The following is a 15,674-nucleotide window of genomic DNA, read 5'->3' on the forward strand; positions in this document are numbered from 1 at the left end:
GTTGTTTTCGAAAACTGAGATCAGTAGACCCAGGCTCACTGCTTCTTAGACTGAAAGTCTTGTTTTAAGCCACAAGGAGAACAATATTATGGAAAAGTAGATAACATTAGTAATCATTTGCAATACAGTAATGCTTTCCAATACATGTTATGGTTCATGATTTTGAGTGTGTATATTTGTGGAGAACACAGTGTGAGGGGAAGTGATAGAAGTAAACACAAAGTGGTAATATTGCAGTTTGCTCTATTTAAACACCAAACAATAAACTTGTGATGCAGTCTGTTCATAAGGACAGTGGGAATGATGTTTGAGAGAGTTTTTGTTAAAATCCTGAACCGTAAATAGCTCTTTGTGCAAAATGTCAGCTGTATTCTAGAAAGGAAAATGATGTTGACTTGATATTCAGCGATAAATGATCATGTTAAGAATGAGGCCAACGGCAGGTGTGCGTTTAAAGCTATGCAGCTATGGAGAAGACCCTGAAAAGCGATAACAAGGAGGATAGCAGGCAACTGAATGTATTTCAGATGAGAGCAAAAGTCCTGGGTCAGTGATAAAGCATGAACGTCTGCAAAATTATCCCATCTACTGTGGGCCTGCTTCTGCAGTCTTTGCCTTGTTTCACCATTTATAAGCATGCAGAGCTACAGTATAAAAGGATACTTCATCAGAATGGCTGATTTACGAACAGGATGAACACGTGGAAGTGACTGCACAGGGGTATATGCAGTCGGGAGCCAGACCTCCTAAATTTAATTTGAGGAGAATTGATATGGATTCCAGTTCATCCTGAGAATGCACCCAGCAGACCTTTGAGATGTATGTTATGGGAATCCTCTCACCATGGTGATAAATAGCTTGGCTTGTCTTAATGACTCTGCTGGTAGCCAGCCCATCGTTATATTTGTTGGTTCTGTGTGTAAGTGTCCACATTAGTGGACAGCTGATAGACAGCATACCCCATGGCCTGGTTTTTAATTATCTAGTGAACTGCTTCCTTTTGAATATCTCCAAATGAGGAAAAAAGACAGAAGACAGTTTCCTATCAGGAGATTACAAGGGCAAAAATGGGAAGCACACAAGCTGCCTGTTTCACAGTCTGAAGTGAACATGAGTTTACATAATCAAACGCCTGACCAGCTACTGACAATTAGCTTTAATTTCACGTTAATGTGTAGCATGGGTACCGTCAGCTAGTTCAAACATGTTTATGCAGGTTCAGGGAAGATTAATGTGATTCTTAATGGATGTGGGGCATCTGCGTTAATGCCAAATGCATTTATTCTAATCATTGTGATTACAATCATTACTTTATCAATTAATAATGACAGGGCACTTCAAATAAAGTGTTACCAGTGGGATTAAGGCCGCACTAGTTTGCAGAATTTCCAGTGCGTACATATTGAATAATCAAAAAAAAAAAAAAAGAGAGCAAGAGAGAGAGTCCTATAGTTGTTCAATAAGGTCCATGCCAGGATGAACACACGCCCATATTCATTTAACGTAGGCTAATAAAATGATTAATAAATTGTAGGTTAATACAAAAATGAATTTAATTAAAATCTGGAACTCAGGAGGTCTGGACGTAGCTTCTGTGTGACCTGAGATGTGGTTGTGAACAAGAACAAGCTTTCTCCACATGGAGCTAATGCATTGCAGTGGCCATTGAAAACCAGCTGTACCAGAGAAAATCCTTGAGAACTTCAGAGGCTCGCCACACATCTCGTTCAGCGGTTGTGCAGACAGTGCGTTTGGAATAAATGCATTTCAGCTTTAAAGTCACAGTAACTTCTGGTTGTAAAGAGGTGGTCAGCCTTCTTCGTTTGAAGTTGGGCAGAAGGCAGGACACGGTGGAACTTAGTAGGCCTGTGTGAAGCGGCTAGTATTTGCTTCGGGTTCACATTCGGCCGATTCAGGGGACAGTGATTCGATGCGGTGATCTAAAGGGCCGGGAGCTGGGGCAGGCAGGGCAGCCATGGCAAGGGCCGGGAGAGCGGTCGGGGGACTTGTGGCAGAGCCCCCCCATGCAGCGTGGAGCAGTGGGCAGCAGCGGGGATTGCCCTCATCCCTCCTCGCCCCCCCCAGCAGTGTGTGGGGGCTTTTTTTTTTTAAAACAACCAGGAGCTGGGGCCAGACAAGGCAGCCATGGGAGGTGGCTGGGAGAGTGGATGGGGATCTGGAGCACTGGGGGGCTGGGGGAGCAGGCAGCCTCCCCTCCCCCACCCTCTACTTACCAGCATGGAGTCCAGGTCCAGCTGCCTGTAGCGGTGAGCAGGGACTACCCAAATCGCTAAAGCTCTCTGAGTCTTTTTCGAATTGATTCGGAGAGCTTCAAATCGATTCGGACTTTCTAATTGGTCCCCTGATTCGATTCGGATTTGGAGATTTGGCCACCAAATCAAGCCGAATCTCCTTCGAAGCAAATCAGCACCTGAAGCTTCATGCAGCCCTACAACTTAGACAGTACTTTGTCAGATGCTATGAAAGGACTGTGTTGTGATGACTGTAGGCTAGCTCCACCTGATCCCATGTTCTGCTCTTTCTGAGGTCATGGACTCAGGCTGTCTTGGCTGAAATCCCATGTCTTTTCATTCTTAGGGGTCAGGTACCTGAGGCTACTGAATTCACCCTGCCAACAGGATTCTCTGTAGAGGCTACAATGCCCCGTGGATACCAAGCACTTAAGTGGCCTGCAGGTCTGAATGAGGCTGAGACCTCTGCTCTCGTTCCCTTTGGGAACCTGCAAGTAGTGATGAGTGACCAACCGCCTCCGTAAAACAAAGTATTTTTATTTATCACGTGAAACAAAGCATTAGAGGGAAAAATAAAAGAGCTGAGAGCAGCAAATAGCCACATGCCTATTTAGTCTCATTTGGCTTCTCCGTAAGCCAAATTAGAGAGATCTTAAATTACAGGAATGGAGCCTACAGTCTCCTACCCAGCCTGGATCTTCGCATGTGTCTTCTGTCCCTCAGTCTGGTTCTTTCCTATTCAAACTGGGGATGGGGGTTTTCCTGGTTCTTTCCTATACAAACTTGGGGATGGGGGTTTTTTTCCCAGTCAGTAAAAGCAATTAGATCCGTTCAGATTCAGTGGTTCCAAATCATGGACTGTATGTGTTCTGTCCATGGGTGAGGGGGTTGAATCTGTCTCACCTTCTGTGTTGGCCAAATGCACCATCACCGAAATGATACTTTGCCAACAGATTGAAATACGCAGATAACACAGGCGCTCAATGGCCCTGTTATCAGTTCCAGACTTAACATCAGAAAAAGGGAGCAGAAATTCAGGTTCTGTGCCTCGCCATCTTGAAGGTGGCTCCGAATTTTCCAACGTGGCCTAAACTTGAGGTGGTCGGGGTCTGTTTCTGAGAGGTGGTAACTACAACCGCTCCCATTGACTTCAGCGGTAGGTGTGACTACACTGCACATCGGAGGATCAGATCCACCACGTTTCAGTCAGATATGCGAAGTCAGGAACACCCAGACTCAGAGGCCGCTTCTGAAACCAGTTACATTGGTATCTAGTGAACTTGGACCTCTGTGGGTTTTTGATGGCTAATCTGTCGGGGCCAACTCCTGATGCCCTTTCACACCTGTTACACAGGAAAAGCTCTCAATGAATCCAGTGAGATGTTGATAACTAAGAAGAGGTCAGGTTTGACTGAAGATGCTACTGGATTTTTTCTTCTCTCTGTGTGTCTTCTATTATTTTACTAGGAACCAGGGGAAGATGTCATATATGATACCACTGTCTAATATTTGCACTATCATCTACACCTTTGGAATAAAGATTTCTAGCATGTGTGGGCAGCAAACTGAGAAATTCATATTTCCAAAAATCCCAAACAGTCCTCAGAACTCCAGTCCTTCTCTAAGCTATTCACAATGGCCATCTCGGGGTGCTATAAGCACTTACTTGTATTCACAAGGGACCTATTTCAAAGCCCATGGTTTAGATCAGGTCCAAGCTTCTCAGCCCTGGCTGTCCTAAGTGGACGAAAGGAGGGAATCCTGAATTCAGTCCTAGTGCATATTTGCTTTTCCTACTTGACATCCAAAATCCTTAAAACTTGAGAAAGAGTCAATTTATTTCAGTCTAGACCTTTAAAACTAATGCAGATAGATGGAAGTGTTTTCAAATTTACTATGCACCTTATGCACTGTGCACAGCGATGTCGACATATGCTGTGGAATATAAATAATACTTGGTTTCCATAGAAGTCAAGAGAGTCGAGCCAGCTTTTCTTTCTATATTCCTTTATTACAGATAAGCAACAAGCGACTGGAATTGTAAGGCATGTTTAGCCTTAGAATTTATCTGCTTCAAACTAGGCTTCTAGTAATATTGTGGAGTAGACGCTACAGTTATATATAAGAACATTTACACTCAGCAGCTCCAAATAAATATCGTCCTTTTATTCCACGTCTGAGTTTTGTTTTTTTTTCAAGTTAGTGTGGATACAGATAAGCTGTAGAACTGGCACCTGAAAATGATTTGTTTGGGGAAGAAAAAATCTGGTTCTCTTCTTCCTTACCCCTTGTGTAACGGAGCAGTAATCTGCTGGATATCAGTGGAGTGGCATAGGTTTTAAATGTTAACTTTCAGTTTGGTGGTGCCATTAATTTTCCTTTGACTTCTGTTCATTTCAGGTGCTCAATCTGTTCCTTGCGTTGCTGCTGAGCTCTTTCAGCGCTGACAACCTTTCAGCACCAGATGAAGATGGAGAGCTGAACAATCTGCAAATTGCTTTTGCTCGGATCAACAGGGGACTCCAGTACGTGAAACGCACAATCTGGAATTTCTGCTGTAATGTACTCAGGCATCCTAAGACAACAGCAGAAAAGAAGGCCATGATGAAACTTGCTGCCCAGAATACAGGTGCCCACAACAACTGTATGAATAGCCATACTGCAGCAGAGCCTGGCAAAGATGTGGAAAATCACAGAGAGAACCACACTGATGATGTGACTAACAGAAATGGGCAGCGCCCCGTGACAAGTGACAACGATGATTTTATGACCAACCCTGATCTTTCCATCTGTGTCCCTATTGCTGTCGGGGAGTCAGATATCGAAGATCAAGATGAAGATGAGGAGCAGAGCACGTTCACAGAAATGGAACAGGTAGGAAGACAACACATTTGAAAGCAGAACTTATTAGGGGGGTATCCATTCCCATGGCCAATTTTTGACCTACGTTTCGTAAGGCAAACATTTTAAGGCCAGATCCTGCCTTGGAGAGACACTTTCAGTTAACTTCAGCAGAAGTTGTTGTGCTTATTCAAGAGCAAAATGCACCCCAAAACAACGGGGTATGTCCTCTCTGTGTATCCTCTGTCTATGTCTATATACATTATTTTAACAAGAATAATTGAATTCAACCCCACCCCTCTATCCAATCCCATGATTTCCCCCAGTGTGTGTCATACAGAGTAAATCTTACATCCTTTGATCAGTTTAAAATGGAAGCAAATATTGATGTATGTGGACCCTCCATAGAAGACCCTCTTCACCATGATGTTCTCTTTAAAGGACCAGAATCATGCAGGTGTTGGTGTGGCAATGTTCAGGGTGAGTTAGGAAGAGCAGCAACTAGGAAGTCATGAAATGAGATAGCAACATGTGCCTTAGCATCAAGTTCTAGACAGATGTACTGTACTGAGCACCGGAGGCACAACTAGTGATGGGGGAGTGGTTGGAAATGGGGGTGTTGTGCTAAGCACCTGAGAGCAGGGATAGAGGAGGGGAGGAGTAGGGGTAAGTGAGGAGCGGGGGCCAGCATGGGAGGGTCTTACCTGAGAGCAGGTACTGCTCCTGACATACTACCTTGCTGGGGACAGGAATGGGGAGAGGGAGGGCTACCTACATGCTGCTTCGCTGGGGCTGGGGCTGGCGCTGGGGCTGGGGCTGCAGCACCTGTGTTGTCGGCTCTCCAGGAGCCACCGTTCTGGTTCCCCTCCAGATTGGCACCCAGGGCTTGTGCCCCCCCTCACCCACCCTGCCCTAGTTATACTGCTGCCAAACACTGTGGAAATAGTTGACTAGTTTGAAATTACGATGAAAGGCAGACATTTTTAGATGGGAATGAAATATGGAGGAGGGAGAACATCTACTCATGTTTCCTTTCACCCCCTTTTTTGACCAGCACTGTCTCTCAGTTTTATGGATCATGGCAATGTATCTTGTTTCTAGAATCCTTAGCCTTGATCCAATATCTCTTGATCCCAAGGAAACCCATGGATTTTAGTGGGTATTGGATCAAGCTCGTGGTTTATGATCAAATCAGGTTGTAAGGAGTGTGGCCAGATCTCAAAAAATACAAAGGAAAATGTTCCAACAGCAAAACCAGCCTTAGGGAAGAGTTATCATAGAAAAGTATAGTCAAATATATGGTATATTTTGACACGCTGTGTAAGTAGTCACAGATTGACTGAAAAGTGTTAATCTCTAATGAGTCAGTGTGGAAACCTTCTCAGTGTTGTTGTGCTCTGTCACAAGTAAATGTTTCTGTATTGAATAACACCTTGGAGATTAAAACAGAGGGGGTGGGATGGGTATATCTATATGGCACAAGGCAGTGCCATGCCAATGCATTAGTTCCCAAAGCAGAAGTAGCAAAGCCACATTACTGAAGCACCATGCCAATAAACTGTGGGAGAAGCATCCAACCACGCCATCCAAATGGGCATCAGGATAATGAAATGTACAGTGCCAAATTATTTGAAAATGGTTTAAAGGGCTATCTATGGGGTTTTTTAACTTTGGTTCAGAGGTATTTACATCAAAACCATCGATTTGTGACTTAATGTATGTGACTTGGAAGGTAAACCCAAGGCTGACTGTGACTATTTGCTGTTCTGGTATTGTCCATGTCAGGTGTGTTCTTAGCAGCAGGTGTGTCATTTAATCTTGGATAGATCCTGTCAGTCAGTCGCTGCCTTATTATATCTAAATGGAGATCAAGAATGCATGAAACAACTTTCTGGCAGTCATTAACTAGGATGATTTCTCTGGATAATGTTTGAGTTCTCTTTCAAATCTTTTCTTTATCCTCATAGTAGCTGAATCCATGAGTAGATTGCTGGTGAAAGGTAAAATCTGAATGCAGCAATTTGGAGTGAGATGACATTGTTGCTATTGTTTAATCTTATGTTATAGATTGTCAGCAATTTATTTGCTTGTTCTGGTGACTGAATTGGTTTCTTTGGGAATTTTAAAGAGATTTTCATGCCACTTCCTAGCAGGGTCATGGTGGTGAAGTGCTAAAATCTCTAGTTTGCTTATCAAGCCCACAAAAGCCCCAAGCTCATTTATTTTTTAGACGTACATATGTTCACTTTCTGCACATACAGACATGCATATGTTGACAGTGTTGAATGTGTGTGGGTGAATGTGTATGGAACCATGGGTAGATCCAGGGATGTATGTGGATGCACCTCTAGCCACATCCCTGCCCTTCTAGGCATCTCAGCAGCATGGCACATATGCAGTGAAGAGAGCTCATTACACATGCACGACACTGCCAAAGTGGGTGTGGACGCACTAGCATGTGTGCAAGGCTCTGCATGTGCAGGAAGCTCAGGGAGCTCACTGTCTGGTGAGTGTGGGGTCTTCTCAGAAACCCTGCTTTCAAGCAGCTCTGGAGCCATCTGCTGTTTGATCTTCCCCCCCACCACTTCTGTCCTTCCCTTCCCTCCCTCCCCGCCAAGAATTCAGCACCAGAGAGAAGGAGGAGAGGGGACGAACAATGAATGATGGCAATGCACACAGTCCCCCAGCTCCAGGGGCTGAGCATCACTGGTGCTGCTGCTCGTCCCCTCCTTTCCCTTGCTGCTAAATTCACGGGTGGGAGAGGCGGGTGGGGTTAAAGCAAGCAGCAGCAGATGCTGGAGTGGAAAGCAGGGGATCCAGGCAAACTGGCTGGTAAGCTGATAGAGCTCCCAGCACATGCAAAGCTCCCAGCAGGAGCTCCACTGTCATGCTGGTGATTTCTGAGGCCTGTTTCATGCTATAATAAGGCAGGTGCAACTCTGCTCCTACCACCTGCCTCCTCCAGATCCACTCCTTCCTCCTGGATCCACTCCTGGATCAACCCTTTCACCCCCCCGATCCACTCTTGGGTGGGACTAGAGGCTTTCACTCTAGTGCCACAAACCAAAATGTAATCACTTCTCATTGAAACTGGCTGGTATTTCAGAAACTACCAGATCGAGAAAAGTAAAAAAAAGACATGGCATTCAATCCAGTAGGAGTGTTACATTTTTACACGTTTGGATAGTTATTGACATCTCGCAGGAATGGCCGGGTGCTAGACCATTTCACATTACTGTTGCAAGAAAGTGTGCGATCAGGATCCTAGTGACACCTGCTAGAGCTTGTGAAAAAATGGAATCGCTAGTCTGCGGGAAACACATGCACTGGGGTCTTGTCTTGAATCAGGTCAAAACCAGACATGCTGAAATGTGTATGGATTGGAAATTGCGAGAAAAAAGCGTGTTGAGAAACATCAAACTGACCTTCCTTGAACCCATCAAAAATGTTGAAGCATTGTAATGCACAATATAAGTAAACCAAGAAAGCAATGAAATTGGGAACTAAATGGGAAAGTTTACATGAAACATGGTATTTTTTTATTTTGAATCATTCACTGTGGAGGGGAGGGTGGTTAGGTTTTGGTTTGGGGTTTGGAGTTTTTATTCCATCTCCATTTGCTGTTATGTAAACAGTGAACAATTGGGCACAAAACCATTTTATTTTACAAGGAGCCAGGTAATTATGTATTACTCAGCTGTACCAGCTAGCTTAACTCAGGGGTGCTCAATCCCTAGCCCGCAGGCTAAACCTGGGCTCTGGAGGCAGGCCATCCAGCCTGCTGGGCTCCCCACAGTCAGAAAATTTAGCTGCAGGGGAGTGGAGACAACATTAATTGCTGCTCCCCTGCTGCCAAATTTCCAGACCCACGGGGAGCCTGGTGGGCTGGATAATGTGGCCCTGCACAAGAGAGTGGGCGTGCAGGGCTGGGCTGAGGCTGCACAGGGTTTGGCCAGCATGGTGCAGGGCCTAACCTCGTGCTGATCCCCCCTGCAGACTGGCCCCATGCTAGTCATCTGGCCCATGAGGCCTACAGGTTGAGCAGCAACTCTCTCTTAGCTAGATCTCTGTGGGCCAGATTCACAGCTGGTGCAAGTTACAGTAGCTCTACTGGAGTCAGTGAGCCTTTACCAATATACGGCAAAGCTGCAGCTCTAGCCCTGTGTCTGGAGAAGAGACTCACTCCCAAGTTAGAGGTGTTCTACAAGTGTTCCTGCAAGACACCATCCGATCACCTTTGCACAGGTGTAAACAATTACCGACAGTGCAAAGCACTGGGGCAAAGGTCCAGTATGCTTTCTGATTAGAAGTGGTGTTAGTTTTGGCAGATCCTAGTCCAATAGCAGATGTTGTGTTAACCCCTAAAAGACACTTTAGATCAACCACTAGATATCAAAGGGGAAATGATCTGACTCATAATTCAGTCTTATACCCCAATTCCCTGGATGGATGGTACTTAGACACTACAACTGTTAGTTGTCCAATCTGGGGGAAAACTTTGTAAGAAGCTATGAAGTTTGTTTCCTCACTCTAGTGGCACTTTTATAGCATTAATCCTGTGGAGCTCTCACATTCTGGACTAGCCTGTATCTTGACAAATCCATGTTATGATGATAAGCCACTGTAAATCCTGCAAAGGAAAACCAAGGGAAATGTGAATGGCATTTGCCTGAGCTCAGAGAAAGGCCCACATTTAATATGGTTCAATAGCATTCTGTGTTCAGAGCATGCTACATAAATGAAACAAGAGCTACTGGGGGTTTCATTAAACATTCAAATCTATTCTAACTTTTCCCTAATTGTAACCCATATTTTTACATATCTAAATATTTTAGAACAAGGGAGGCGAATGTTGTGGGCATGTGTGCCTGAAGAAGGATGCTTAGGGGAAAAGATGTATCCTGCGTCTTTTTAGAAACATGGTTCAAATGGGATTCAGCGGTTACAGTTGGCAGCAGTGCCAGAACCCTGCATCACTTCTGCACAGGATTCATTGTTGTTGCCTGGTAAAGGAGATGTATAAATCAGCATTTATTAATGAATATTCCTGTCTGATGCCCTGGACAGGGAAACCCACAATTGTGCCCACTCTGGCTTCCCATAGGGCCTCTGTTGATTGCCTGCAGTAGTCACTGGAGATAATCCTCAGGGAGCAACCAACCCTCCTCCCTCCCTCCCAGTTTTGATAAGAGAATATTCAGTGCAAAAAGAAATGTATTTTTCTCTGTACAGGAGATATTTAGAACATCCTCCCTGCAAAGCCGGCTACCGCTGCGATTAATTCATGGCACCTCGCAGCAGTCGGACCTGTGATGTACTTGTCTTAGAAGCAAACTTCTGTGTTTCTCAAGCGCGCTGCTAGAAATATTAGCACTATGAGCTGAATCTTGAAGTTCATTCCCAGACAAAGACCCACTGTAGCCATTTTATATTCATGTCAATCCAGACTCAGCTGGAATAACTGGGAAGCTAGTGGGGGGGTGTTGTCTAAATCAGGACTGCAAACTGGGATGCAGGATTGGCTCGGAGGGGGTATTTTCAAGGGCTGACCATTCCCACGGAGCACCAGGTCTCCCCTGCTAAGAATGACCATCAGAGAGCTATGCTGGGAAGGTCACAAAGCCCCTTTTAAAGCAAGCCATACAGTAAGCGGCTCCCATGTTACTAAGAGGTGAGAAACCCTCCTACAACCGCAGGTTCTGTGCAATGGAATAGGGACGTTTTGGCGGGGGGGATTTAATTTCAACTGACACTTCTATTATTTAAGATGATGCTGGCAGCAACCATCTTGCTGAAAGGTACCAATTTGTGACACTGTCAGTGTTAGGGCCTGTAATAAGCTAGTATACCTGAAAGCACCTTCATCTCCTCTCTGCAACCGAGATTCTCTGACAGTATAGAGAGCCGGGAGAGACAGGCGTGCAGCCTGCACACATGGTGGAAAGATCAGTTCGAATAAAAAGCCATCCAGATGCTAGACTGGAACAGCAAAGGACAAGCAGGACCGAGGTCCAGAAAACATGCCTGTGTAAGAAATGCCCGATCTAAATGCAGCCAGCCGTTCTCTTTTACGTAGCTGTGGGTGCCAGTCATTGCAACGTTTCCACTCAGGGCTGGAACAGATGGGCTGGCATCCCTCGCCACAGGGGCAGTCTGTCCCTGTCAGTATTCCTGAGTGGGAAATTCCCTCGCACTCTAAATTTGGAGACTCATTTAATTCTGGTGGGGGGCGGGGAGGAAGAATAAACCATCTGTTGTGTTGGTAAATCATTCGATGAGACTCTCAGATGCATTTGGGCTCCAAAGAATTGTCTATTGTATGATAATGAAGATCCTTGCAATGCTCCCGAGACGAAGAAATTCCAAATATGAATTGTCTTCTGAAGGGGAAAAAAGGCTCTTCATGTACATGGCGTGTATTTAGTGGAGGCAGAGCCAGCCGAAAGGAAAATGGCACGCTGGGTGAACTTGTATTTTGGTGTTCTCCTCCCCCCCGCCCCAGCCTGTGTGTCCGCCTCCCCAAGCCAGTGGCACTGCTGCAGGCAGGCAGGCAGGGGTGGAGTGGCAGGGTGCTGCCGCCTGCGCCGCCCAGCCCAGCCCCTCCTGAGCAGTGGGTGGAGGCAAGGGGTGGGCTAGGCTGGGCACTGCTCCTCCTGCCTGGCGCAGGGGGAGAGCACTGCTCCTGTGAGCATGTGCTGCTCACGTGTGTGTGTGTGTGGTGCCCTCCTGACCACAGTGCCCTGGGCACTCGCCCCCATCGCCCACTCAGAGTGGCAGTCAGATGATGAAGTGCAGCAGTATTGGAGCAAGCAGCTGGTTGCCCTCTTTTGAAAGCTGGTGACTCACCTGCTCATTTTGGCTCCCCCAAGAATAAACCTTGGAAATCATTTTCTGAATGCCGTGGAGAAGTTTCTGGCCCCAAAGTGAGAGCACCCGGATGTGACAGCAGAATTCACGGCTCTGAAAGAACTGGGAATAGACCGGGACATTAAAATGGTGGAAACCGAGTTCAAAATGCTGCCAACTGACCAGCAGAATCATTTGTAAGGACTTCATTTAGTAGCAAAAGTTTTCAGAAATCAAAACAGACCACATCCAGAGGGCTATCTGCACAAAAGGGTGGAAGTGCCTCCCTGCCACATCAGATATTCAAATATTCAAATAATCAAATATTTGGATCCGCGGCACCCTTGCTTAGGTTCCACATAGTCCCTTACGTGCCTTTAGTCATGATCCTGACACCTCCCAGGATTGCCCTTTGGCCCTTCATAGCGTCATCACACTGGTGACTCACAGACCACCTGTGACTGGCAAAGATACCCTCCTCTGTCATCCCCAGCAGTTGGACGTCAGCTAATACCACAAATTCTTGTGCAGTCCCGACTGCATGACCTTGCATATTGTTCTATTAAATCTCCCAGTTCTTTCTATATGCTAGTCTCACATTTCCCCATATTGCCAGTGCCTCCCAACTGCCATAAGTGCTGTTACATTTAATGCCCGGGCAATTAATACAAATTTAATACAAGTGGTCCTGAGACTGACCATGAAAAAGTTCACTGATCAATTGAAACCCTCCCCTTTTTAATCTTCCCTTTAGCCAGGTCCTTGTCCAGCTCATGATTCTTGCGTTCATCCTCAGCTTGTCCTGTTAAACTAATAATTTTCCATCTGGTACAGTATCAAGTGACGTACTGGAGTGCAGACACATTAGATCTACCTCATTTCCTTTGTTCCCTCGTCAAAGAAAGGTATCATGTTCGTCTGGTGCCATCTACCATTGGTAAACACAGGGTGTTTATCTCCATATCTTAATGATTCTCTCCTTGAAAATATGTTCCAAAGCTTGGTCAAATAAAGAGATGCCTTCTTACATTTGCGTTTCTGCAGTCAAACACCGCGTTCCCTGATAGATTTAGCAAGCATAATGAGATCAAAATCTGCACGGAAGGGGCTGGTGTCTCCATATGGCAAAGTGCTCTTCTGCAAATGCATTCTGCACACCTCCGATGCGGTAACAAAGATATGCTTTGGCCGCTCTGTTCTGCGGGGATAACACCTTTTATCGTTTCAAACACAGTGGAACACCAAGCCAGCAGCACTTGTTCATTTGTCTTCAGAAAGTGCCATTATTGATTTGTTACGATGGAGTGGCTAATTGGGTCATATGGAACGGGCTCGCTTCCTGCTGCCACGGAGGAGGCAAGCTTTACAGCTCCTTTGCTCCCTTACTAAAGACCGGATGCAGCTCTGCGGCACGCTCCCTCCCTGCATGTCATAATGGGCCAGATCCCAGACCCCACTGCAGCTCCTTTTCAACACAGCGATTTTGCAAAGCAGCTGGAAAGTCAGCATATCTGCCTGCCTGAGGATTCCCCTGCATGGGGAAATGCTCAGATGGCACAGAGCCGCTGCAGCAGCTGCTAGGCTATCCCTTACTACAATGTGGTGTCTGGTGCAGGAAACGTTGCCTAAGGAAAGGGGAGCGCACAGCCACTTTTGTTCCGGCCCCCCTTGGGAATTGGCAGAGACACAGGAGGGTCTGATTCTGGCCTCCTCATTTTTCATCTCTGCAACTGCTGTCGAGTTACTCCTAATCTGCCACAGACATGGGACGTTACCTGGGATGTGGGATTGGATGCGAGTCCCTGAGTGCCTTGCTTGAGCCAAGCTGAGCTGCCTACTGCTTTTCAGCACACCCCTTTGGTGCCATAGGCATATTCAAGGGGTCAACCCAGGTGTGCCACTGATCCTGATTTACCCTGCCATCAGAGCAGAATTAGTCCCATGGGGTTTTGTGGGAGCTGAGCCTGACAAACGCCAGAACTGGACTGCACCCATCCAGAACACCTAATTGGTATCGCTCGTTCACACCCGCTGCGTGCTAAACTGGTCCGAGAGATACCACTTTGACACTTACCTCCATCTTCTGATCTGTAATTCTCCACTCACTTGCAGCCGGAGCTAACACTTGTGATGACAGGTGCATGGGAACGCATTAGAAGATTCCCCGACCCCTGGGGTGTAGATTCTAATTTAATCAGTGGAGCAAGGCAAAAACCAGGATTTCCATTGCATAGGCAAGTCGGTTTTGTTCAAAACCAAACAAAGAACAAAACAGCCCGAAAGAACAAGCTAACAAAATGTCAAAACTTCCTGCGAAAGTCCCTTAAAATTGTGTCAAGAATTACTGAAACATTTTGCGTCCAAAAAACTCAAGCTTTTTTGAATGTGTAATTGTTATAAGGTAAAAAGCATTTTTGAGCATAGGCAATTTCGATGGATAACGTTGAAATATGTGACATTAAAAAATCAATATAAAATATATATCAAGTATCATATACTTTTAAAAATGGAAACAGTGCATCAAAATGATAAAATCATTTGATTATTAATTACCCGACCAAAATGAAATCTTTGCTATTACCAAAATAAAATGGGAAGGTCAAAACTGTTATTGGATTAGACATTTTTCCCATCACTTTTTTTTTTCCCCCAAAATTGACATGTTGGCAAGAAACATTTTGCATTTGATGAAGCTGGGTTTTTTTATTCATCTCAGATTTTAGAGGGGAAACCATTTAATCTAAACTGATTTAGCTCAATTAGTCATCAACTTGGAATCATGCTGTGCAAAAGCACAGGTCAATGCAACATTAGAGGCTACAAAGGAATTATGTATTAATGCAAGAAGTGACCACAAGAACTGCAAAAGAAGGATGTTCACCCATGCACTTTCTGGCATGCTCTGGGCTGTTTTTCTGCCTTTCTGCCCCTCAGCATGTAGGTTCAAGAGCTTTCCCTGTCGTTCCTTCAAGTTTAATAGTTACTTGTATCATCTCTGCATATGTCCAGTTCATATGCAGGAGACAGTCTCATCTCAGTAATGGATTAATAGATTTTAGGATCAGGAAGGACTGTTATGATCATCTAGTTTAACTTCTAAACATGATTAGGGGCTTGAGAGGCATGCCTTCTGAGGAAAGAACTAAGGTTATTTAGTTTGGAGAAGAAAAGGGGCATGGGAGGCAGGATTTGAAAACAGCCTTCAACTACCTGAAGGGGAATTACAGAGAGGATGGGGAGGGGCTTTTCTCTATGGCCATACAGGACTGGACTAGGAGCAATGGCATGTAGCTTCAGCAAAGGAAATATAGGTTGGAGATCAGGAGAAACTTTTTGACTATGAGGGTGTTCAAGTGTTGGAACAGGCTGCCTAGAGAAGGTGGGGATTCTCCATCCCTGAAAATTTCAAGAGAAGATTGCACAGATACTTGGCTGGCATTGCTTAGTCAGGGAAGGTCCTGCCGTGAGCAGGGAGCTGAACTACATGACCTTGTGTGGTCCCTTCCAGCCCTACTTTCTAGGGCTGTGCAAAGCTTCTGAATCCGAATCAAATCAGGAGACGCATTAAACGGTCTGAATCGAATCAGAAGCCTTCGAATCAATTCAGAGATTCAGGTGTTCCCCGCTCACCGCCGCAGGGAGCTGGACCCAGGCTCCGTGCCAGTAAGCAGGGGGCGGGGGGCTGGAGGAGGGAGGAGGGGACCATGGGGGGACCCCCGCCCAGCCCCATCTCCT

The 15,674-nt window shown here is 45.6% G+C and overlaps 1 protein-coding gene across 1 annotated transcript in view; it reads left to right on the plus strand.

Moving 5' to 3' along the window:
• The window catches only part of LOC109306674 (sodium channel protein type 5 subunit alpha-like), a 310,690-nt gene that overhangs the window by 214,145 nt on the left and 80,871 nt on the right, over positions 1–15,674 (plus strand). Inside the window, exon 17 of the mRNA XM_019530203.1 lies at positions 4,653–5,126. Within this exon, the coding sequence (XP_019385748.1) occupies positions 4,653–5,126 (474 nt within the window). The remainder of the gene's footprint in view (positions 1–4,652; positions 5,127–15,674) is intronic.

Source organism: Crocodylus porosus, unplaced genomic scaffold (genome assembly GCF_001723895.1).
Source record: "Crocodylus porosus isolate Cpor-Errol unplaced genomic scaffold, CroPor_comp1, whole genome shotgun sequence".
In the NCBI taxonomy this organism is placed as follows: domain Eukaryota; kingdom Metazoa; phylum Chordata; order Crocodylia; family Crocodylidae; genus Crocodylus; species Crocodylus porosus.